The following is a 19,994-nucleotide window of genomic DNA, read 5'->3' on the forward strand; positions in this document are numbered from 1 at the left end:
TACATTGGCAACTTTTCTCATCATTTTCCCATGATAAAATGAGTCTATTTATCAAAGTAAGCTGTTTAAAAGTAGTTCTTCTTTTGTCATATCTCGGTCACTCGCTTAAAGTGGACATAAGCCTGAACTTTTTTTTTTTTTTTTTTTTTTTTTTTTTTTTCAAGTATGATCTTCTTTCAGGGCAACTTGCTGAACCTTAAAAAATAGAATACCGCCAATTAAATCCGATTTTAATTGAATGCTGCCCCTTTTCACTCTCTTTTTTTTTCTTTTAACTTTTAATAACTCTAATGACAGACACAAAGCGCAATTCACTTGAAGAAGTACCACCTCAAGTACCTACACACGACACAGAAGCATCTAGACCCATCAGTCGTTCCAAGACAGTACGCAACTTAAACTCGGCAGGAAGTAAAATGAGAGGATTGTTCAAGACAAATAAAAAAGACACCAAAAAGAGTGAAGATTCAGCAAGACCCCCTTTATTTTCTTCGGCCTCGTATGGTGGTCCAAGTACTGAACCTTATCAAAAAAGAGGTATAAATAACCCTTTGTTTTATCTCTTTTTTTTTTCTTTTTTCTTCTGATACCCTCCCTTTTTTTTCAATAGAAATGACAAACGAACCTACACATGAAGAAGTCATCAAACCCATCCTTTCATCTGAGGACAATGATTTTACACCTCAGCAACAAACACAACAAGCCAGTCTACAACACGAGCTAGACCAACTCAATGAACTCATCCAACAACGCACCACCGAAGTCCAAAACGAAAAGCGCAACAAAGACCGTCTTCAGGCAGACTTGGCTGAAGCAACCCGTATTTTCAAAGAACGAGAAACGGAATATGCTGCTATTGAACACAGCTTTTTTGAACACACACGTGCTATTCGAGCCACAGACGATGACTTGTCTACTATTCGCGACTCCTTTAAACTCTTGAAATACTCCATTGCTCGTCTTATCATGACACTCAACAAAAAAGCAGACAAGGCCAAAGCAGCCACCAAGTTCTGTCAGACATGGCCTCATCTGCCTATTTTGGATCCTACCACGCAAGAACTCGAGCCATCGTTGATAAATGTGTTGGCCGAGAAATTGGTGCATGAACATTTAGTGAAGTGTGTGTTTACGTGTCCTATCTATCCTGGGCTCAAAGTGAACGATGCTTATTTTGCCTTGTTTGACTGGCTTCAACAACATCAGTCTCAGTTCTCTGTTCGACTTAGACAACAAATGGCTGCTGTGGTGGCCAAGAGTCGGCCCGAGAGCGAGATCCAGCAGGCTGCTGCGAAAGAAAAGCAACTTGTGGCTCAAAAGATCTATGATGATCTAGCCGAGATTTATCATCCTTTCTTGAGAGAAAACGATGCTGCTGTGGATGAAGAAAAGAGATATTATGCCAAGATTTGTGATATTGTGGATAAAGCGCTCAAGTTGACCATTGCCATTCGTGGTCAAGAAGTCGAGATCAAGACAGTGACCATTGAAGAGAACAATAAGCAGCCATTTGAAGAAGAAACCATGACAGAAGTCAAGGGAAGAAATCAAGGCCTTGTTCGGTTCTGTATATGCCCTACCTTTATGGGTGGGGATCGTGAACATGGTTTCCTTGAAAAGGGTAAAGTTGTTATTTCTGGTTAAATAAAGTTACACATTACTTTTTTATTATTATTATTATTATTATTATTATGAACCATTATCATCCCACAAAAGAATCCGTTGTTCATGCTGTTGACTCAGAGTCTGAATATAAGGTGCCTTTACCTCAACCCTTTCAGATGCCTCGTCGTCATCTGACCATGTGGGATCAACAAGTCAGTCATCATGCCACTCGTCGTGGTTCAGAACACCAAAAAGTATTGAGCACACTGTTTCCTTATCAACCCATGCATGGCAACGAACCATTAATGTCTACAGAAGATATCACAACACAAGATATGTATATTGTAGAACCAGATGAGGAGCCAATGCAACATTTAGTCTTACTGCCACTGGGCAAGACAGGCGCAGGCAAATCAAGTCTACTGAATCTCATGCTGGGCTATAATGAATTTACTGCCAAAGCAGCTGCCAAAGTAAGTAAACAAAATGAGGGAAATGGAAGACGCTCATATTTTTCTTAGTCTGTCACAGATCGTATTACAGAACGTACGGGTATCTGGGTGATTGATCAGATAGAGACACTGATTACAGTAGCAGATACACCGGGATTTGCTGATTCAATGAACCGAGATCAAGCGTTCCTGAGTGTGTTTAAAGAGTTTATTCAGGACATTGGATCAAGAGTAGGCATTGATGCTTTTATGCTTGTTTTTCAATGTAATTCACCTACTAACAAGTAAGTCCTGATGACTTGATAATTCACTGATAGTTTCAAGTATTATGGCTATTTTGGACCATTTCAATACCATGATGCAGTCATTTCAACCCACAACATGGTGGCATCATGTCTTGTTGGTATTTACCCGTGTGGATTATCACCCTCAACTGAAATTACCCACCAATATCGTAAGCAAAAAACAAAGCATCACTCAAGTCTTGGTGCCTGAAATACAACGTAAATTCAATTTACCTTCTCCACCTAAATATGCTTTTGTGAGTTCAAAAGCACCCAATTGTTCTTATTCAAAAAAGGGACAATGCGATTGTTTTGCTGCATCCAAATATCATTCAGATCAAATGCGTACATTGAAATCAAGAGTAAATGCTATTTTAATAGAGAATGGTGGAAGGTGGATGCCTTCTGTTGATTAAAAAGAGAGGGGGGGAATAAGAGTATTAAGGTGTATAATTTTCAAAAAGCGTTGGACATGAAATAAAAGAGAATAGGTGTAATATAGACTGCTACAAAACCAATGCCTAAGACAATATAAGCCAATGCCATGTATGGATCACACTTTACCTGCATAGACAATCAGTTTAGTCACAATATCAACATCGTATCGAAGGGGTGCATCTTCTATGATCAATAAAGAAGTAGGGTCAAACACTTGTTTTTCATTGGTCTTGAATGGTTCTTGTGTATTTCCACGATACGATAATTGACTCTGATGTTGTGCTTCCCTTAAATCAATAGCAGATTGAATACCAACATGTTCATTGTCTTGCATATTACTTGACATGGATTGAAAGTCAAGAACAGAAGGAACAGGGTGAATACTCTCTCTTCTTAAACTCTTGTAGGTTCTATAGTTTAACATCAATCATAAGAACAACCGTCTATAAGTTTACCTAGCACCGATTTCGAATTTACGGTGGGGAAGGTTAAAGACACGATAGATAGGTGGCAGGATAGAATAGCAGACTTTTTTACACGCAATGCGCCATAAAAACAAACATGCAACACCTACCACTAGTTTGAGTAACAACACAAGAGCAGCAACAAAGCCCATTTGTGTTGAAAGGACAGAAGAAGACAAGCCAGTGTAACAAGCATTTGTTCGGTTACACAACCAACTACCTGGCATTAATCCAATCAAGACACCCATAAAGCATACACTACACAGATAGGTAAGAGAAGTACGTTGGTCAAGTCTTCTTTACCTGTCTTCAAAGCAAGGACATCTCTCCATAGGATCAGGACTAGTAAAGAGAAATAAGTGATCTAGGGCATAAGTACATGATATATCCTTACTGAATAGAAACAAGCATTAAGCAGATGGGAATACCTAAAAAGACTATGATCCTATAAGTACAGATGTCTCTACATAAGTGTTACTTTACTCCAATAAGAATCATTTGTAAACAAAGCATCAAATTGTTCTTTAAATGTCCATTGAAACCAGTACACAATGTAAGCTAAAATGGAACCACCAATACAGTCTATTTAAATACATAAGTCTATCAGCCTCTATATAGACCATCATGTTTTACCTGTGATGGTATGCATGCCACAATAAATACGACCAAACACAACGCTGACAGCATAAAAAGTACAGGCAATGACAGTGATCAATCGGGCGGGTGATTCAGGGGAAAGTTTTTCACATGCAATCGAGATGAGAAAAAGAGCCACTGAGATTGAATTGGTTGAATGTGTAGAAGGAAACCCATATTCTAGTGCCACAGAAGGTGACATGGTCAATCGATGAACAGGTGGAGAGAGAGGTCGAGGCAGACAGAGGAAGTCCTATATTCTTCACTAAGCTTGTTGTTGTTTATTGTGAGCTATTTACCTTGACAAATCCCGACCAAAATACACCGGACGCTGTCAGGAAAGCAACACTAATAACAATATCAGCTCATTGTCTGATCTCTCTCTTTCTTTTTCTCTTTATTACTTTCTGCCTAATTCTACATTGCCAAACCAGATTAAAATAGGTAAAAATACCATGAAAAAAGTATGTGTGCCCAAGTTGGCTGTCCATACAAAATACTGATCTAATCCAGGTGTACGTATATTTTTCTAAACATAAGCATAGGCTGAACTTGATGTTGGTAGACTTACTTGTAAAGAAGCCAAGATGAGTGTTTCGTGACGAATAAGAGGTATTAAAAGACCTCTTAGACTGGCTCTCCAGCCTTCAAAAGCCTTGTTATAAAGACGGTCGTCGTGTGTGCCGGCATCTACGTTGGACTCTATTGTTTTAAACGTTTTTCTGGCCATAATTCCTGTAGAAAATAAAGAAAATAAAGAAAAGGTTACACTGTATTATATATATTTTTTTTGAAAAAAAAAAAAAAAAAAAAAAGCTAATTCCATTTCAGTCACACACACATACATATATATACACTTGAAATAGCGGATGTTATGATTGAACCTAAGTCTTACATTGGATTATCCTCGGTTCTTTTTTAAACTCTCTCTAAGGATATACTTTTTGATGCGTTTAATCAAGAAATACTAAGCATTTTTTGTATCACACTCACACTTGAGTTATTCACGTCATAAGCATGTGGCTTTCTTGACGTATTTTGCTCTCATTTGAAATGCATCATCATACAAACAAAAGCTGCTTTTTGGATCTGGAATATCGGGTTTTCAAATGTGACGTTTTGGTAATGAACCTTTTGATTTTTTTTTCTCTTCCTTTCTTTTCTTCTTTTTTTTTTTTTTTTTTTTGAAAATGTCTACCAACTCAGGTATCACTGCTGACTCACTCAAAGCCTCTATTATTGAACGTCTCGAAGCACAATATGTTGTATGTAAAATCTGAATCTACTATACCTATACTGAACTATTTCTTCCTCCCTCCCTTTTTTTCTATAGCAAGTAGAGGATTTATCAGCAGGTTGTGGACAAATGTTTGAAGTGATTATTGTTTCTCCTGTGTTTGAAGGCAAACGACTTTTGGCCAGACATAAGCTTGTCAATGAAGCTCTCAAGGAAGAAATTAGTAAGGTACATGCTTTTACTCAGGTATGTTTGCTTTAAACAAACCAACATAGATATTGATGGTCATTTAGAAATCATATACACCTGAAGAATGGGAAAAGAAAAAGGCAGAATAAAATAGAGTAGTGTTTGGAACAACTGAATGTTTAAATTGGAATAAAGAAATAGAAACTGGACTTATTCGCATGATAGACTTTGAATTGATGAGTGGCTATTTTGAAAGATAATATGCCTTGAGGAAGTGTGGCCATAGCAATGACAAAAAAGAAGGTGTTTAAACTCTCTATCTTCTCTTGCACTTGTCGAAAAGCATATCCGTTCAACATAGACAACTCAATTCTTCTGCTTTCTCGCCCTTTACAACAGAAATAGAAATCAAGGCGAAATTCCTGTAAATAACAAGTTGAAAAACCATAGCAATGGAGTTCTATACCTATGGTACCTTGTTAATGCTGCATTCGCATAATTCATTGGCTTATGATTTCTTCTTAATTCTGTCAAACAAAAGTACTTGGGCTACCCAACTCTGCCAATATGTTTTTATTGAGTCATTTAACAAAAGGCGCCAAGTTGTTTTATGAAAAAAAAAAAAGGGGGAATGACAGTATTTAGTTTCATTGGGTATCGCTTATTTAAAAATAATTATCTATGCGAGAAAAGATGTAAGCTAAGACTTTTTCTTTTTTCCTTTTCTTTCTTTTTCTTTTTCAATGGCTCGCTGGACATTGATAGGATTAAAAAAAGGTGCATTTTATGCAGTGGAAGGCATTGCCATTGTGCTTCAGAATCCCAACATTAGAAAACAACGCTTTCTCAAGATATTCATTTACCTTTCTGTTGTGTCATTTATCTTGTTTGGTTTAACTAATGTGCTTATTGCTATTCCCATACACATCGTCAAGGGCATTCTATGGCTAACAACAGATAAAGCAGATCGTGCAGAAAATGCGCTTGAATCAGCCAATCAATTCATACGCGAAGTAGTTGCTTATGTACCTTTATTAGCGTTACTGTTTATGCAATATGTCTATCCAAAACCATTGGACGATTTGTTTATGGAATCACTACGTTATGTGGATGCTAAAAACCCTCAACGACCACCTTATGCAAGTGTGTTGGCTCAACAGAAATTCAAGAAACATTTCTGGCGTGACATGAGAGACTATTTATTTCGAACATGGAAGAAATTAAGAATTGGTCTTGTTTTATTGGTCTTGTCTACTTTACCTTGGGTGGGTCGATTTGTATTCCCTGCTGCTGGTAAATACTTAAACACACATGAATTTTACCACTTACCATTCACATAAGGTGCTTATACTTCGTATCGAGCACTAGGCAAAACACAAGCGGTTGCAGTCGGCATTTGTTTCTTTTTCTTGCCACAATGGGCAACGATGAAATTAGTCCGTGCATTGATCGGGATGCGCTCATTGATGCGTGAATTGCTCGCTCCTTACTTTATTCGAATGAAAATGTCGCATAAAGAAAAGTTGAGATGGTTTAGTGGTCGAAAGGACGTCTTGTTTGGGTTCTCTGCGATTGCCTATCTTATTATTCGATTACCTTTTGTGGGTATCGTTGCTTATGGTATCGCTCAGGCAGCATCTGCTTATATGTTGACTGTGGTAACAGATCCTCCTACAACAGATATACTTCAAAAGAAGCTAGATGATCGAGATAACAGTGTACATGATTTGTCAGTTCCTCAAAGCACCACTAACACAAAAAGCGAGTAAATAAAGTACACTAGCCAAAAAAAAATCGTCAAGCTCATACATGTATATTGTTAATTCATTCAACCCAATGGCATATAAAAGAATAAATTCAACAAAGAAAGGATGAACAAAAAAAGAACAAGAAAAACAGAAAACAAATAATACACTTATAAATCTTAATCGACAATATGACCATAAAACCATGTAGCAGCAAGAAAGAAATGTTATGAATTAAGTGCTTAGATGAACATTGATTGTTGGGGCTTTTGATAAGAACATATGTGTTTAATTCCATCAAATTACACATCTTTTAAGCTGGATGTATAACTAAATTAGATCTGTGAGCATATCATATGTAATACGTTTGTTAAAAGTGAATTTCTGTCATTTTAAAAATGCCATTCCATTTTTCTTGCAGACGCTTTAAACCTTTCAAGTTCATATCAACGAAAATATAACGGAAGAATGTAATATAAGTTTAAGCTTTTTTTTTTTTTTTTTTTTTTTTGGAGAGTAGCTATGGCAACAGACACATTTAATTTGATTGTTTTTGTATTAAGAACATTTATACCATATCTAAAAGTAACAAGGGACTTTCTGAGTAGAGAAACTTTCTCACACTTGATAGCGATTAATGTCGTATGACAAGGGCTTTAGTTTTTAATTGTTCAATCAATACAAGATATATTTGAACTATTCTATTAAGCTTCAAAAGGACTATCAAAATATATTATACTTGTGTCCATAAATCTTGACTCGAGGCCTGAGCCACTTGCCGTATGTAGCATATATGCTTTTTTCATGCTGTTAAATGACCTTTGATGTTTGGTTTTTCGACTAATACTAATCTAAATCTAGATTTATTCATGTTGATAGAGACACCTGAAATAGGGCTTTTAAATGTGATGTGATTGATTGTTGCTAAATCTCCAATCGAGGCAAACGATACTGTTGTTTAGAGCAAGTAAATTATTTCTGCAGCTAAAAAGCCATAATTTTGGTCTTTTGGGGTAGTCATCTTGCCATTTTTGTAAGCTGGATACCATGTTAATATTAAATCACGTATCTAGAATACATTGGCTATCTAAATATCACTCTTATAGCACCTTTTGATATTGAAGGTGCCTTGAGTGTCTCTTGGGCTGTATTTTGACCAAAAAACAAAAAGTCATCTAAAAACACACCAAAGTAAAGTCTAATCGAGTTGATGTCTCAAGTAAACTAATCTATTTTAACGTGTAAAGTTCACAAATGCAATAAAAACACGCTGTTTACTACAAGCATTTATGAGATAACGTGTAAAATAGTGTATAGCGCTTTACACGGGCCGTGCACAATTTTCTTATGCCTTTTGTAAATCTAACACTTGAAGCATGTTTGGTAATGCAAGAGAATTATTTTTTACCATATATTGTCATAATAAAAATTGCTTGTATGATGAGCTACAGATCATTTTGTGATTTTGATGCAAAGTCATAAGGGTATCAGTCAAATATATCTCTCAATAATTACCGATGCTAGAAAACGTATTTTGCGGATTGATAGTAGCTTGATTCGCTCAAAAATGGAGTACAACAAACTGTTTTTGCTATATATATTAAAATAGGAGTACTCTCACTTTCTGTGTCTTCTTCTCAATCTTATCTGGCTAACTATTAACGATCTTTGACTCAGGATTTGCCACAGCACTATTAACTCTAGAATAATTCATTTATAGTCGATTGGCTTTAATTTCAAAACATCTCATGCACTATCATGAGCTGCAATGCGTTCCAGCTACTTTTCGGGTTTATTGCACTAAATTTCTCGATGGAATTAGGTTTTTCAATAGTATTTCATGACACAAAGCGAGTCTCAAATGGTTCCTGATCTTGCAACTCTACACACAACTGGAAATACTTCTTTGGTTTAGCTTGATCAAAATCCTTTAGGTAAAATTCTATTATATTTTTGACTCCTTTTGGCTGTCCTGCAAAACGAAACCACACGCCTAAGCCTTGTGCTTGATTAAAACATATAAACTCGTCTTTGTGATCGAGAGTTTAAGTAATTTTGCGTTTCCTCTTTAGTAATTATAGTCTCCAATGATTTTATATCGGAGGCAATTTATTATGTACTAATACTGATGTCAGTTAAAGAAAAGATCTTGGTTTTTCATTTGATTTTCTTGATCGTAATACAATTATTTGACCTCAGTAATCATACAAGGCACAGCAGGCACAAGCTTTATGAAACCAATACCATAGTTTTTAACAATAGAAAATGCGTCTAGTCTTTTCATTGGTCCATTATGCAAAAAGAGTGACCTTTGTTGTATGCTCTAACTCTACTAACCGTTTTTAGCTTTTTTCAAGGAAATCTCAGATCGTCTCTTGGTCTATAATGCTATATTCTTTTTCGATCGACATTCAATAGACTTTTATTTATATAAAAAAGAGAGCCGCATTCATAAACAAGGGCTTTTCATAAAAAAACAAATAAGACACTTTTTGCAGGCATTTGGTTTATGATGTAAAAGACCTGAATTGACCGACGTCTTGAAACTAACTACAAAGAAAAGAAAAAAGGTCCATGCAGAACATATGATTGGAGAAGCTGGTGTTTAAAGAAACATTCAAAGAAGGCCGAGTTCATTGGTAAACTGTTTCGATTTGGTTTCAGACAGTGTTTGTCTTCGGCTCACAGAAAACGATAAAAATAAGCGCAAACACAAGTATTGTGCCACAGAATATCATATTGTTTCTATTGTATCATGTACTCCTCCAAGCTCAAATTACTAAATAAAGAGAGTTTGTATGTATGCGAGTTTATTTTCATCATGGGAGGGGGGTATCCATACAAATCTATACACAAAATCCTTCTTATTAGAACAATCTATCCACAACATTCAAAGCTAAGAAGACGACAAAGGTACAGACAGGAATACAGACAACACCATAACTCCAAAATAACATACGTAACATTTCTTCTTCAAAAATGTTGTTGACCTGAGTAATTTGTACAAGGTTGATGGCAGTAGGTGTACATCCAAGAACGATCATCATAGTGATAAATACAGGATCACTTGCTAAGCTCGACCAAGAAGAACCAAACATGACAAACAAAACAACAGCAGGTACAACTAAAAAGGGCATCAAGATCATACGAACAGCAATTGCAGTTGCAACTGGCTTCTTCATTTGTGAAGAAGCTGGTTGTGCAGATTGAGAAATACCGACAAGTTGTGCACCTAAACAGGTCAAGATGAGGGGAACAGCAGCCTTACCACAACCTTCGATGGCTTTTGTGAATGAGGGGTACAAGAAGGATTGTTTGTTGTACAAGATGGGCTTAAGAGGCGAAAGGCCTACTGTAAGAGCCAAAAAGGCAGCATAAAGAGGTGGGGACATGAAACCATTGATGCGTTTAGCGACAGATCTCAACAGACCGCTTTGTTGTTGTTTTTGTTGTTGTTGTTGTTCTGTTGTGTTCTTGTTTTGTTTTTTGTTTTGAGGCAATAAATTTGTGTTTTCATCTGCATCAACTGAAATGGTGACTGCACTTAATTGTCTTGAAGACATACTATTACTTGTCTGAAGATAGTCGCCACTTGAAGAAGAAGAAGCAGAAGAAGAAAAACGTCTATCAAATGATTGGTAAGAAGTAGGCTGAACTTGCTCTTCTTCGTCAGGGCCACGGACGGTTGAATTATCATCGTCGTCTTCGTGTTTCTGTAACAGTTGGTAGCCGTAAGACCAGCGAATCAAATTACCAAAGATAGCAAAAAACAGAGTATAGGAAATACCTCTATAAACAACAAATAAATATACGATATTCTAAAATCATGATTCTTTACCTTGCAGCCACAGCTTCAGGCGTATCTTCTGTATTCCAGAACAAAATATGGGCAGCTTCAGACACAGACAAACTGGAGATAATGGCGATCGGCAATGAATTCGAATTGGAAAACATAACACAGGCCAAAACAAAGCGACGATAAGCTGGACTTAAACCCACCAATCGAGTCACAATTTGGCTACTCATATAGTTTAAAATAGCATAAAGAAGATAGAAACAAGGGATGGGCCAAAAAGCCAAAAGTTTTTCAAATGAGATAATAGAAGAAATATTGGAGAACAAAAGACAGGGTGTAAAGAAGACCAAGTTTAATTTGGATAGCCACTAACCCATATATGTCATTATGTCATTCTTTCGCTTTCTTTCTCTCTTTCTCTTTTAACATACCTTTTGTTTATCCATGGAGAAATATCCATACTTTGCTAGGATACTACCACAAAATACAACCACCATGACTTGCATGATAGCCTAATCCACCTTGTCAAAATCAATTGAAGAAAGCATTTATAATTTACCTGTATGGCTGCTATAATAAGGTTAAGCATATTAAAGAAGTAATGTTGAGTAAAAAACAAGAGGAAAGAAACAAGAAAAAAAAGAGATTCTTTTTATAAGCATTTTGACGGCCAAATAAAAAAGAAAAATCTGCTAATTCTAATTCCTTCAATTTGGATCTGTTTCATCATTTACGATTATTTCATAATAACATACACAATTTCCCGAAATTGTTGGCACACTTGTGGTTTTAACTTCAGCATACATAAATATATATACTTGGCACAAAGTGTACTAATTTTAAAGAGGGTGTTTATTGAGACAGGCCTCAGATCTTAATGCAAAATATTGACAAAAGACTCTCAAATCGCTAAAGAGAATATCATTGAAAACGTCTGGTATTCTGATTGAACTAAAGTCTTGGAAACTCAATCTTTGAACTCATTTGTCAAATTCTCTATAGCCTGATCTAAAGTCCATATATTCTTGTTCCAAGAATAATTTAACTTTCTTGATCTTTCTAGTATTATTTGTGGACAACGTAATGAGCAATATCGAACTGCTTTACCAGGTGTCAATTCTTTCTTATGAACCAGATAAAAAGAAGGGTCTTTTAACATTTTCAATGTATTTTGACTTGTATCTCATTAGGTTAATTTGATTTTGGTTGCCACACACTCGATAGGTTTCGCATCCAAATACTGATAAAAACTGGTGATGTTATCGTTCTTCATCAGCTTTTATTTCGGTACTTATTCCCAAACTCATCAATAACATCATCTCTTCCATTCTCATAATGAAATCACAATAAAGAAATAGTATATCGTTCCCTTGTACGACACTTTTTTTTTTAAAAAAAAACCTTTTTTATTCAACGGTAAAAAGATTAAGCTGACTTGAACAAGAGAATAGCAATTTGACCATGATAGAAATAAATAAAATGCTTGGATTCTAACCGATCATTAGTAACTGAGTTCATTTACGCGTATGTCTTACCATGAGTAACAAAACTACCAAAATTGCGACCAACAACACAATGCCATGTAGGTCCTATTTCATTCTGTTCAATAGGAATATCCTTACATCCTTTTATTTCTTACCGTATTTACGATCAAACTCACGCTTGATGTGTGCAGCAATATCTTTTTCAATGTTGTATTTTTCTAAGGCTTGAGTAGAGCATTCAATAGCCTCTTGTTGCATTTCTTCGCTCATATCAACACTCTTAACAACTGCTTTGGTATCAGACATCTATGAAAGTTATTAGCGTACATGGTCGTGTCGAGATGAAATGAGATGATTACCTTGTAGTTTATAAAATAAAGGAAAGTAAGAAAAAAAAAAGAAAAGTTTACAAGCCGTAGTTGCTGAAAAAAAAAAAACCAAAAATTAAGGAGTAACACAAGAACACCTTTCACCACGTTGAATTCTAAAGAAAGGAAATCAGAACGCAAGCAAATCAATCAACTCGTTTTGTGACGTCGCTTACTTTTGTCTCTTTTTTTTTTTTGTGCAAGACTAACAAATAAAGATAGGATTACTTCTCACTATAAAAAAAAAAAGTATTCTTTTAACACAACAGGATGAAAATAGAAAGTTGCCTCATTTCTCTAAACATGTATTTTAATACACCGCCACCTGTCAAATTAAAACTAAAGTATAGTTCATGCCAAAGAAGCAATTCTAGTTTGGTTTTCAATAGGTAGAATATGTTAGAAAGGGGAAAAGACGTTCCTTAATTCTAGAATTTATCATCTGTTTCCGTAAATCATGATTGTCAAAGGAATGTTTTTTTTTTATATGGATAGAATTAAGATGATGGCTTTTTATGCAGATACTAGTAAGAAGGAATTTATTAACATGAAATATATGTATAAATGAAAGGAATTGCAAAATGATGTGTATGTACTTGAGTATTAGAAAAAAAAGGAATGTAAGTATATGTATAAATGACAAATAATAGACCTGCAAAATCGTCAGTAAGAATAAATAAGTTCATTTACATTGTTGTTCAAACATAAATGTATGGTTTGCCCAATACGCAGCTGTATTTAGGGTAGAAGTATCATGGAATTTGTGGTATGGATTTTCTTGTTGGAATACATCAAATACAGTATTATCAAGATAGATTTGTCGCACAGGCAAAAGAGTACCATTGTCTGCACCAGGAAAAGCAGGCTTAACCCAATCAGGTGGAGGTCCGACTGTCATAAGATGTTCATCAAGAAACCCTTCATACTGCTCAAAAATAGTATAATCAAACGGCTTGAATCTGTGCTCAAGTAAGCGTAAATCTTGACTATGTCGGTTATCTTCATATGTTCGACTAGATCTTCTTTTTTGTCGACAGAGCCATCCCATAACGCCATCGTTGTTTGGTTCAGCGGGTGGTGATGCTGCTGGCTCGTTTAAGACGGTCATCAAGTTTTGATTTGATAGGTAGTCTGATATAATAGCGTCTTCAATTGCCTCACTTGCAAGTGATGGTACATAGAGAGGTTGACATTGTTTGTTATCAATTTTATGCCAGTCAATATTTTGAAAAAAAGGGTGAGATGCAATATTTTTCCAGCCTGAAATAACACCATGGCCCATGCGCTTCTTGCTATCTTTTTCTAAAAACTACAGCTAGAAATGAGATTATTGTATAGAGCAATGCATGTGTACATACGCATTTAATTGCAGATACACATTTGGGCGAAATCGATTGTTTGTACGGATAAGGGATATTTCTATGCAAGACTTGTTTACTCAACTCATCAATATTTGTGCAGTGTAACCATGGCCTCTAATAAGGAACGAAAAGAATGAATATAGGCTAATATGTATATATATTTCACTTACTGTGCCATAAACACATTCATAAAAAGTGATTCCAAGGCTCCACCAATCAACATCTTCATTATAGCCATTGCCCCTGAAGATTTCTGGTGCTATGATAACATGAGTTATTGCCATTTAATGATCACAAACATACCAAAATAAACAGCAGTGCCAGATAAAGAAGTCAATGGTCTTTCATTCTTTTCAGGAATATGACAAGCAATATTGAAGTCACTAAGATGTACATGACCTTGTTGATCTAGTAAGATATTATCAGGTTTAATATCTCTAAAAAAATCGAATTAGACATGCATTGCCCTTCTTCCCTTCCCCCCTTTTTTTCTTACCTGTGAACGATGCCTTGAGAGTGTAAATATTTGATAGCGCATACAAGTTCTGCAATCCAAAATTTGATTACATTTTCATTGTGATCTTGAACCAAATGTGATCTCAAATCACCACCCGACCTGCAAAAGAAAGACAATGAGTCCATGTCTTATGCATTCGTTGACTCACATTAAATCCATGGCCATAAACATTGACTGTGAATCTTGAAAAGCAAATCGCATATTACACACAAGTGGGTGATCTACGCATTCTAGAATAGTTCGTTCTCGAATTATGTTCTTTACAGCATCCATTTTAATGCATTGCTCTTTGTTAATGACTTTTAACGCGTATAATTCTTTGCGTTTGATATGCTGTACTTTATAGACTTTGCCAAAAGCACCTTTTCCAAGTGTTTTTATGATTTTAAAATGCGATAGTTGGACTTCTGCTTAAAATTAGAATACAAAAAAAAAAATAGATTTATGACAAACCTTCTTTTTCTCTATTTTCTGGAATACTGTCGACGTTCCCCATACTGATTCACGATTAACAACAAGGTTGAAGACGAATAAGGTAGCTGCTCTCAAAAGGAGCAGAGAAAATAAAGCGTTTTTTTTTAAAGGTAATATTAATTTTCAAAAGAAAGAAAAAAGTGAGAAAAGAAGACCGTTTTATATCTCAAAAAGGGATTATTTGTCGGCGGCAGCGGCAGAATAGTTCTGTCACATGATTGTTTGTTGTGAAGCAAAAAAAACAACAACAAAGAACGCCCAGACCTATTTTTGCACACAACTCCATTTTTGTCCTGTCAATTGTTGTTTTTGTTTTATTGAAAAAGCTCTTGTTCTTTTACATGAGAAGAAAAAAAATAAAAAGTGAAATACTACAAGTTACACAATGTGTAATGAGTGAGGCATTACCTCATGTGTTAAACAGAAAAGATTTTATTATGAGCCAAAAGTCAAGATCTATGAAATAATGGTTAGTTTATGCAAAAAAAAAAAAAAAAAAAAAAAAAAAAGGGAATTTACCTCATTCACAACACCAGCAGCAACAGTTTCGCCATCCTTACGTAACATGATGCGACCCAGTTGTTTGTTATCTTTAAATGTCTCCAATGGAATTGGACGTTGAGATAGCTTCACTTGTACTTTGGCTGTCATGCCTTTTGTCAAAACACGGGGATTCTTTTTGATTACTTCACCTGTCGACTTGTCAAGAATCTCGACTAATTTCAGGATAGATGCAGGTTCATCTAAGCTGCCGTGATGAAGCACAATAGGGTAACCTGGTGTAATGGGAATACGAATGTCAAAAACGACAATTTGTGCTTCAAAAGTGGTTGTAACCGGAACGGGATTAGAGCCTGAGCACAGTACACAACCATTACTAGAAAACAATACATATTTTTAATTTAACCATATGCATTGGTATGACAAAAAAAAACATTTTACCTTAGGTTCAAAATATCCAAATTGACCAAAGTCATTAATACAGAATCACCAGCAGCAGCCCATGTAGATGGCTCTTCATTCACTTGCATGGCTAAAAAGAAAATGAGTACGAGTGTTGGAGCATAACTTACTTTACTCTTGACATAACCAACTTCATTTCCAGGAACAATCATGACTTGCTCACCTACTTGTACATGACCAGATTCAATATTACCAGCAACAGACACACCTCCACTGCTACCAATACCACCCTTAAAGAAATCAGTGACACGCATTCTCAAAGGTCGATCCAACAATCTTGTGGGAGCATCAAACTTGTCAATTTGTTCCATCAAAGTAGGGCCGTCCTTATACCAACTTGTCAGAGCAGGTTCTTTGGATTTCTTGACCAGATTTTCACCTGTCAAGCCAGATACAGGAATAAAGGTCATTTTGGACTTCTTGAACCCAACCTGTGAAAGATAGACGCCTAATTTACTTTCAATTTCTTGGTATCGTGCTTGGGACCATTCAGTCGTATCCAATTTGTTGATGGCCACAATCAATTGTTGTACACCTAGACTTCTTGCAAGCACAGCATGTTCTTTGGTTTGTCCGCCTGCATCAAACCCGGATTCAAAGGCATTGGTAGAGGCATCCACTACCAAGATAGCTGCATCGGCTTGAGCTGTACCTGAGATCATATTCGGGATAAAATCACGATGTCCAGGTGCGTCTAACAAGGTGAATGCACGGTGTTCTGTCTCAAAGTAGTTGGTAGCAATGTCCATGGTAATACCACGATCACGCTCTTCGCCCGTTTCATCCAATACCCAAGCAAAGGCAAAAGAACCTTTACCAATCTTCTGGGAATCACGTTCAAATTTACGCATGGTGCGTTCATTCACTTGACCGAGATCGTATAAAAAGTGGCCCATCAATGTGGATTTGCCTGCATCGACATGACCTATCACAACTAAGTTGAGCTTCGGTTTTTCACCGGATCGTTTCTGGAACTCTTCAGCTACATTCACACGTTTTGAAGCAGGAATCTTGGCTAAAGGTTCTGCTGGTTTGGGGTTAGTTAGACCCATAGCTTTCATATCTTGGGCCATTTCTTCTTCATCAGATAAAAATTCTACTTGATCGTCTTTGGGTTTTGATTTTGGCTTGGGTGTAGCTTTCTTTTGAGCTGCAGCAGCAGCTTTCTTTTCAGTAATAGCAGCTAATGTAAAAAAGGAAGGGTTAGTTTTTTTAAAAAAGTTTTTTTTTTTTTTTGGTATAGAGGAAAGAGGAAGAAAAGAATGATTATTGCGCTTTTTTGTTTGTATTAGCACCACTGCGTTGACTTTGTGCGGCTAATACGATGTCATCAGGGCTAGGTTGATCAAATTGAAACATTTGCATTGATGTAGGTTTCTTTGCTTGTTGAAATACAGTTTGTGGATCAAATTGGGCCTTGGGTTGTGACTGAAATAGAAATTGAGCAGCAGCAGAAGGTTTAGCACACAATGGGTTCTCAAATTCGGATTCGGATTCCAATGGCTCCTCAGACATGATAGATGCCTCGATTGGCTTCATGGTGGTTGGTGGAGGTGCTGGTGAAGATGTTGGTGGTGCAGGTTGCTTTGAAGCGAGACTGGCCAAAGGACTTGGTTTGGTTTGTCGAGAGGCCAAATGAGCAAGGCTATTACTTGTAGCTGAAGACTTTTGTGCAAGCGATACGAGTGAAGGTGTCTGTGTAGTGTTTCTTTGAGCAAGCGCTTGTAGTGAAGAGAGAGGCTTCTTGGGTGCATTAGAAGAAGCGAGTGAGGCAAGAGAAGTGGGGTTTTGCATTTTTTGCTTTAACTGTGCTAAACTGCTTGTGTTTGTTTGACGCGCAGCTGATAAACTCGAGAGTGAGGGTATTGTTTTCTTGTTATCCGACATATTCTAAACACACTTATTACTACTGAAGTGCTTTGCCATAGATACTGTACCCTGTTTGCAATAAGAAATGAAAGAAAAGCAAAAAAAAAAGTGGTGCGCGTGGAGTACGAATTTCTTTCTTCCCTCTAATATAAACACATTACCTTTCTTTGCTTCTTCTTTGGCTCTCTTCTTTTCTTCTGCTGCGATTTTATCTAGGGTCGATTAAGATACAACTCGAGTTGTGTAGAAACTTACCTAATGCCCAATCTACAGTCTCTTCTCTATCAAAATAATAATACCATAATGCTTCTTTAATTTCTTTGGCTGTCAAAAAAGTATCATAGCCAATAATACTATAGACATAAGCTAGACCATCGTCTAATTTATCCATGTCTTCATTAGAGAGTTGTGTCTCATCAACTAAGAGAAAAAGTGTCAGTAGTCTGATCTACTCGAGATTCACATACGTTCGTTTTCGTCGTATTCGCTGTTGTAGTCGTCTTCTTCGAGGACGTCTAGAAAGTCAAGTCAGTTCATGATCTCGAGCAAGGCTTTCATACCGTCAATATCCAAGTTTCGAACAGCTCTATGACGTGACATATTTTCTATGAATATAAGAAAGAAACTAGTTTTTTTTTTTTTTTTTTGGTGAAAAAATTAACTGCGAGGCGCTTATTGTCTGGACTCTTTGTCCAATAGAATTCAAGCATTCACCCTCTTTAGCTTACAGATGATACGTGAGACATATGTAACACTACACATTGTTTGAGTAGTATAACATAATGCACTCCTAGGAATAAGTGAACAATACATGCTTTCCATTAGACCTAATCAAGCCTTTTTCTCTTTATGTGAAGATTTGAAGGCATTGCTCAAATTGGCTCGCCTCTTTCATCTTAGTAAAGTCACTTTATTTTTTCTGGAAGTACCTATGGATGATCTTACCTGATTTCAGTATGATCAGACCTATATTGGGTCATTCCAAAATTTCTGGTCGAGTTTTGTCTTTTTTGTTCTTTTTTTTTCACCTTTACGAACCTCCGTGGATCCCCCATGGATCAAAAAATGAATTTCACCTAGCAGCCAGACCAATGATACCAATTGATTCCTATACTTGAAAGAACATGTTTTAAATGAAAAAAGAGGCCGCATTAGTAGTCTGGTTGTCGAGCAATGGCTCATCAAAGATTGGTATATTTAAGCTGTATTTTGAGCATTGTTACTGTATATGTTATATAAAACCTGTTAACAATAGTATTGCAGAATATACTACATGCTTTCTAGAGTGTTGAAAAACATACAAAAGTAAAAGTAGGATTGAATTCTTCTTTCTGCTACATCAAAATCAAGCTTTTGCGGTGAACTGCCTAAAGACGCAGTTATTGGGCTTTGCTGTAGTGACAAAAGTTGTAAATCTCTGCTTTCTGAGTTTATTGATATGGAACCCGCAACAATGTTGTTGCTAAAATATGGAGCAAAGAGGCAGACATATTTACGAGGTTTTTCGCCTATATCTCACCATTTGCATGCCACACTTAGCAATCAAACACTTTTATCAACAACTAGAGCATTTGGCGGTCATTTTGAGTATTTATACTTGTCGATAGCTCTATTTTTTGTCTTGTAACGTTAAATAGAAGTTCAGAGGCTGTCAAAATCAGGTTTTTTCATGAGTAGTACCCTTTCGTCAAACGGCATTTTTGACCATTTTTCACCAGTCGCTTTTTTTGAATATTATTTGTGGCTATTTAGAGCATTTATGCGAATACAAATAGACTTTATTTTACCTTTATACGTTCAAGAAAAAGACAAGGATTTGCATGAATTGTTGGTATCTCTGTTAAAAAGAAGAGGATGTTCACTCAGAGCATGATAGATATCTGTGCTTGCACTTACAAAGACAAAAATAAACCGAGTATCTTTGCCAGAGAAATCATTATACAAAAAGAAGCTCCTCTTCCATAAAAAGCTCTAATAGTTACATGATGGAAGCAGAGGCATTATGATTGAACCCCTCTAAAAAACAGACTTTTAGGTTTCTTTTTTATACAATCACAAATAAAGTGTATGATTACATATTATAAAAACATAAAATAAGAGAGAAAGTTTTGT

At 36.1% G+C, this 19,994-nt stretch overlaps 9 protein-coding genes across 9 annotated transcripts; 4 read left to right on the forward strand and 5 right to left on the reverse strand.

The window, feature by feature from the left end:
• Nucleotides 1-158: 158 nt before the first annotated feature.
• Nucleotides 159-1,680, forward strand: B0P05DRAFT_531550 (uncharacterized protein). Its single transcript, XM_051576987.1, has 2 exons — nt 159-537; nt 611-1,680. Exons 1-2 carry the CDS (start codon nt 291-293, stop codon nt 1,642-1,644), a joined length of 1,281 nt encoding a protein of 426 aa, XP_051437200.1. The 5' UTR covers nt 159-290; the 3' UTR covers nt 1,645-1,680.
• B0P05DRAFT_632141 (uncharacterized protein) lies at nt 1,673-3,227 on the forward strand. Its single transcript, XM_051583504.1, has 3 exons — nt 1,673-2,078; nt 2,127-2,341; nt 2,382-3,227. Exons 1-3 carry the CDS (start codon nt 1,692-1,694, stop codon nt 2,755-2,757), a joined length of 978 nt encoding a protein of 325 aa, XP_051437201.1. The 5' UTR covers nt 1,673-1,691; the 3' UTR covers nt 2,758-3,227.
• A 3-nt stretch (nt 3,228-3,230) lies between these two features.
• B0P05DRAFT_577920 (PAP2 superfamily-domain-containing protein) lies at nt 3,231-4,609 on the reverse strand (the record flags this gene model as incomplete). The annotated part of the gene is made up of 7 exons (XM_051581818.1): nt 3,231-3,501; nt 3,638-3,680; nt 3,727-3,825; nt 3,877-4,132; nt 4,179-4,227; nt 4,284-4,408; nt 4,451-4,609. The coding sequence occupies 7 exons, from the start codon at nt 4,607-4,609 to the stop codon at nt 3,231-3,233; spliced, it is 1,002 nt and encodes a 333-aa protein (XP_051437202.1).
• Nucleotides 4,610-5,055: 446 nt separating this feature from the next.
• Nucleotides 5,056-5,529, forward strand: B0P05DRAFT_531563 (bola protein). Its single transcript, XM_051576988.1, has 3 exons — nt 5,056-5,144; nt 5,213-5,362; nt 5,410-5,529. Exons 1-3 carry the CDS (start codon nt 5,070-5,072, stop codon nt 5,452-5,454), a joined length of 270 nt encoding a protein of 89 aa, XP_051437203.1. The 5' UTR covers nt 5,056-5,069; the 3' UTR covers nt 5,455-5,529.
• A 509-nt stretch (nt 5,530-6,038) lies between these two features.
• On the forward strand, nt 6,039-7,517 carry B0P05DRAFT_505775 (uncharacterized protein). Its single transcript, XM_051575521.1, has 2 exons — nt 6,039-6,598; nt 6,647-7,517. The coding sequence occupies exons 1-2, from the start codon at nt 6,049-6,051 to the stop codon at nt 7,072-7,074; spliced, it is 978 nt and encodes a 325-aa protein (XP_051437204.1). The 5' UTR covers nt 6,039-6,048; the 3' UTR covers nt 7,075-7,517.
• Nucleotides 7,518-9,492: 1,975 nt separating this feature from the next.
• Nucleotides 9,493-11,474, reverse strand: B0P05DRAFT_531568 (auxin efflux carrier). The gene is made up of 3 exons (XM_051576989.1): nt 11,278-11,474; nt 10,889-11,214; nt 9,493-10,839 (listed from the first exon to the last, which is right to left on the reverse strand). Exons 1-3 carry the CDS (start codon nt 11,350-11,352, stop codon nt 9,918-9,920), a joined length of 1,323 nt encoding a protein of 440 aa, XP_051437205.1. The 5' UTR covers nt 11,353-11,474; the 3' UTR covers nt 9,493-9,917.
• Nucleotides 11,475-12,192: 718 nt separating this feature from the next.
• Nucleotides 12,193-12,767, reverse strand: B0P05DRAFT_531573 (dynein light chain 1, cytoplasmic). Its single transcript, XM_051576990.1, has 4 exons — nt 12,690-12,767; nt 12,486-12,636; nt 12,382-12,435; nt 12,193-12,336 (listed from the first exon to the last, which is right to left on the reverse strand). The coding sequence occupies exons 2-4, from the start codon at nt 12,634-12,636 to the stop codon at nt 12,272-12,274; spliced, it is 270 nt and encodes an 89-aa protein (XP_051437206.1). The 5' UTR covers nt 12,690-12,767; the 3' UTR covers nt 12,193-12,271.
• Nucleotides 12,768-13,034: 267 nt separating this feature from the next.
• On the reverse strand, nt 13,035-15,186 carry B0P05DRAFT_367990 (kinase-like domain-containing protein). The gene is made up of 7 exons (XM_051573648.1): nt 15,030-15,186; nt 14,725-14,983; nt 14,556-14,675; nt 14,363-14,496; nt 14,230-14,318; nt 14,057-14,173; nt 13,035-14,007 (listed from the first exon to the last, which is right to left on the reverse strand). Exons 1-7 carry the CDS (start codon nt 15,070-15,072, stop codon nt 13,381-13,383), a joined length of 1,389 nt encoding a protein of 462 aa, XP_051437207.1. The 5' UTR covers nt 15,073-15,186; the 3' UTR covers nt 13,035-13,380.
• B0P05DRAFT_531581 (P-loop containing nucleoside triphosphate hydrolase protein) lies at nt 15,186-18,508 on the reverse strand. Its single transcript, XM_051576991.1, has 8 exons — nt 18,443-18,508; nt 18,350-18,397; nt 18,138-18,302; nt 18,044-18,094; nt 16,129-17,196; nt 15,993-16,083; nt 15,570-15,927; nt 15,186-15,506 (listed from the first exon to the last, which is right to left on the reverse strand). Exons 1-8 carry the CDS (start codon nt 18,480-18,482, stop codon nt 15,486-15,488), a joined length of 1,842 nt encoding a protein of 613 aa, XP_051437208.1. The 5' UTR covers nt 18,483-18,508; the 3' UTR covers nt 15,186-15,485.
• Between the last annotated feature and the right edge of the window lie 1,486 nt (nt 18,509-19,994).

Source organism: Gilbertella persicaria, assembly GCF_025201335.1.
Source record: "Gilbertella persicaria strain CBS 190.32 chromosome Unknown B0P05scaffold_9, whole genome shotgun sequence".
Classification (NCBI taxonomy): Eukaryota; Fungi; Mucoromycota; class Mucoromycetes; order Mucorales; family Choanephoraceae; genus Gilbertella; species Gilbertella persicaria.

Coding starts and splice junctions, on each gene's coding strand:
- B0P05DRAFT_531550 (XM_051576987.1), top strand. CDS start 291: ATGACAGACACAAAGCGCAATTCACTTGAAGAAGTACCACCTCAAGTA. Junction 538..610: donor TGAACCTTATCAAAAAAGAG/GTATAAATAACC, acceptor TTTTTTCAATAG/AAATGACAAACGAACCTACA.
- B0P05DRAFT_632141 (XM_051583504.1), top strand. CDS start 1,692: ATGAACCATTATCATCCCACAAAAGAATCCGTTGTTCATGCTGTTGAC. Junction 2,079..2,126: donor CTGCCAAAGCAGCTGCCAAA/GTAAGTAAACAA, acceptor TATTTTTCTTAG/TCTGTCACAGATCGTATTAC. Junction 2,342..2,381: donor TGTAATTCACCTACTAACAA/GTAAGTCCTGAT, acceptor GATAGTTTCAAG/TATTATGGCTATTTTGGACC.
- B0P05DRAFT_367990 (XM_051573648.1), bottom strand. CDS start 15,072: ATGGGGAACGTCGACAGTATTCCAGAAAATAGAGAAAAAGAAG. Junction 14,497..14,555: donor TCTCAAGGCATCGTTCACAG/GTAAGAAAAAAA, acceptor CGATTTTTTTAG/AGATATTAAACCTGATAATA. Junction 14,319..14,362: donor TGGCACTGCTGTTTATTTTG/GTATGTTTGTGA, acceptor ATGTTATCATAG/CACCAGAAATCTTCAGGGGC.
- B0P05DRAFT_531581 (XM_051576991.1), bottom strand. CDS start 18,482: ATGTCACGTCATAGAGCTGTTCGAAACTTGGATATTGACG. Junction 17,197..18,043: donor CAAAGAAGAAGCAAAGAAAG/GTAATGTGTTTA, acceptor TTTTTACATTAG/CTGCTATTACTGAAAAGAAA. Junction 15,928..15,992: donor TTGGATATTTTGAACCTAAG/GTAAAATGTTTT, acceptor ATTGTTTTCTAG/TAATGGTTGTGTACTGTGCT.
- B0P05DRAFT_531568 (XM_051576989.1), bottom strand. CDS start 11,352: ATGCAAGTCATGGTGGTTGTATTTTGTGGTAGTATCCTAGCAAAGTAT. Junction 11,215..11,277: donor TCTCCATGGATAAACAAAAG/GTATGTTAAAAG, acceptor TATATGGGTTAG/TGGCTATCCAAATTAAACTT. Junction 10,840..10,888: donor CCTGAAGCTGTGGCTGCAAG/GTAAAGAATCAT, acceptor TGTTGTTTATAG/AGGTATTTCCTATACTCTGT.
- B0P05DRAFT_505775 (XM_051575521.1), top strand. CDS start 6,049: ATGGCTCGCTGGACATTGATAGGATTAAAAAAAGGTGCATTTTATGCA. Junction 6,599..6,646: donor ATTTGTATTCCCTGCTGCTG/GTAAATACTTAA, acceptor CATTCACATAAG/GTGCTTATACTTCGTATCGA.
- B0P05DRAFT_531573 (XM_051576990.1), bottom strand. CDS start 12,636: ATGTCTGATACCAAAGCAGTTGTTAAGAGTGTTGATATGAGCGAAGAA. Junction 12,436..12,485: donor TGAGTTTGATCGTAAATACG/GTAAGAAATAAA, acceptor AGAATGAAATAG/GACCTACATGGCATTGTGTT. Junction 12,337..12,381: donor TGGTAGTTTTGTTACTCATG/GTAAGACATACG, acceptor ATGATCGGTTAG/AATCCAAGCATTTTATTTAT.
- B0P05DRAFT_531563 (XM_051576988.1), top strand. CDS start 5,070: ATGTCTACCAACTCAGGTATCACTGCTGACTCACTCAAAGCCTCTATT. Junction 5,145..5,212: donor GTCTCGAAGCACAATATGTT/GTATGTAAAATC, acceptor TTTTTTCTATAG/CAAGTAGAGGATTTATCAGC. Junction 5,363..5,409: donor AGGTACATGCTTTTACTCAG/GTATGTTTGCTT, acceptor ATGGTCATTTAG/AAATCATATACACCTGAAGA.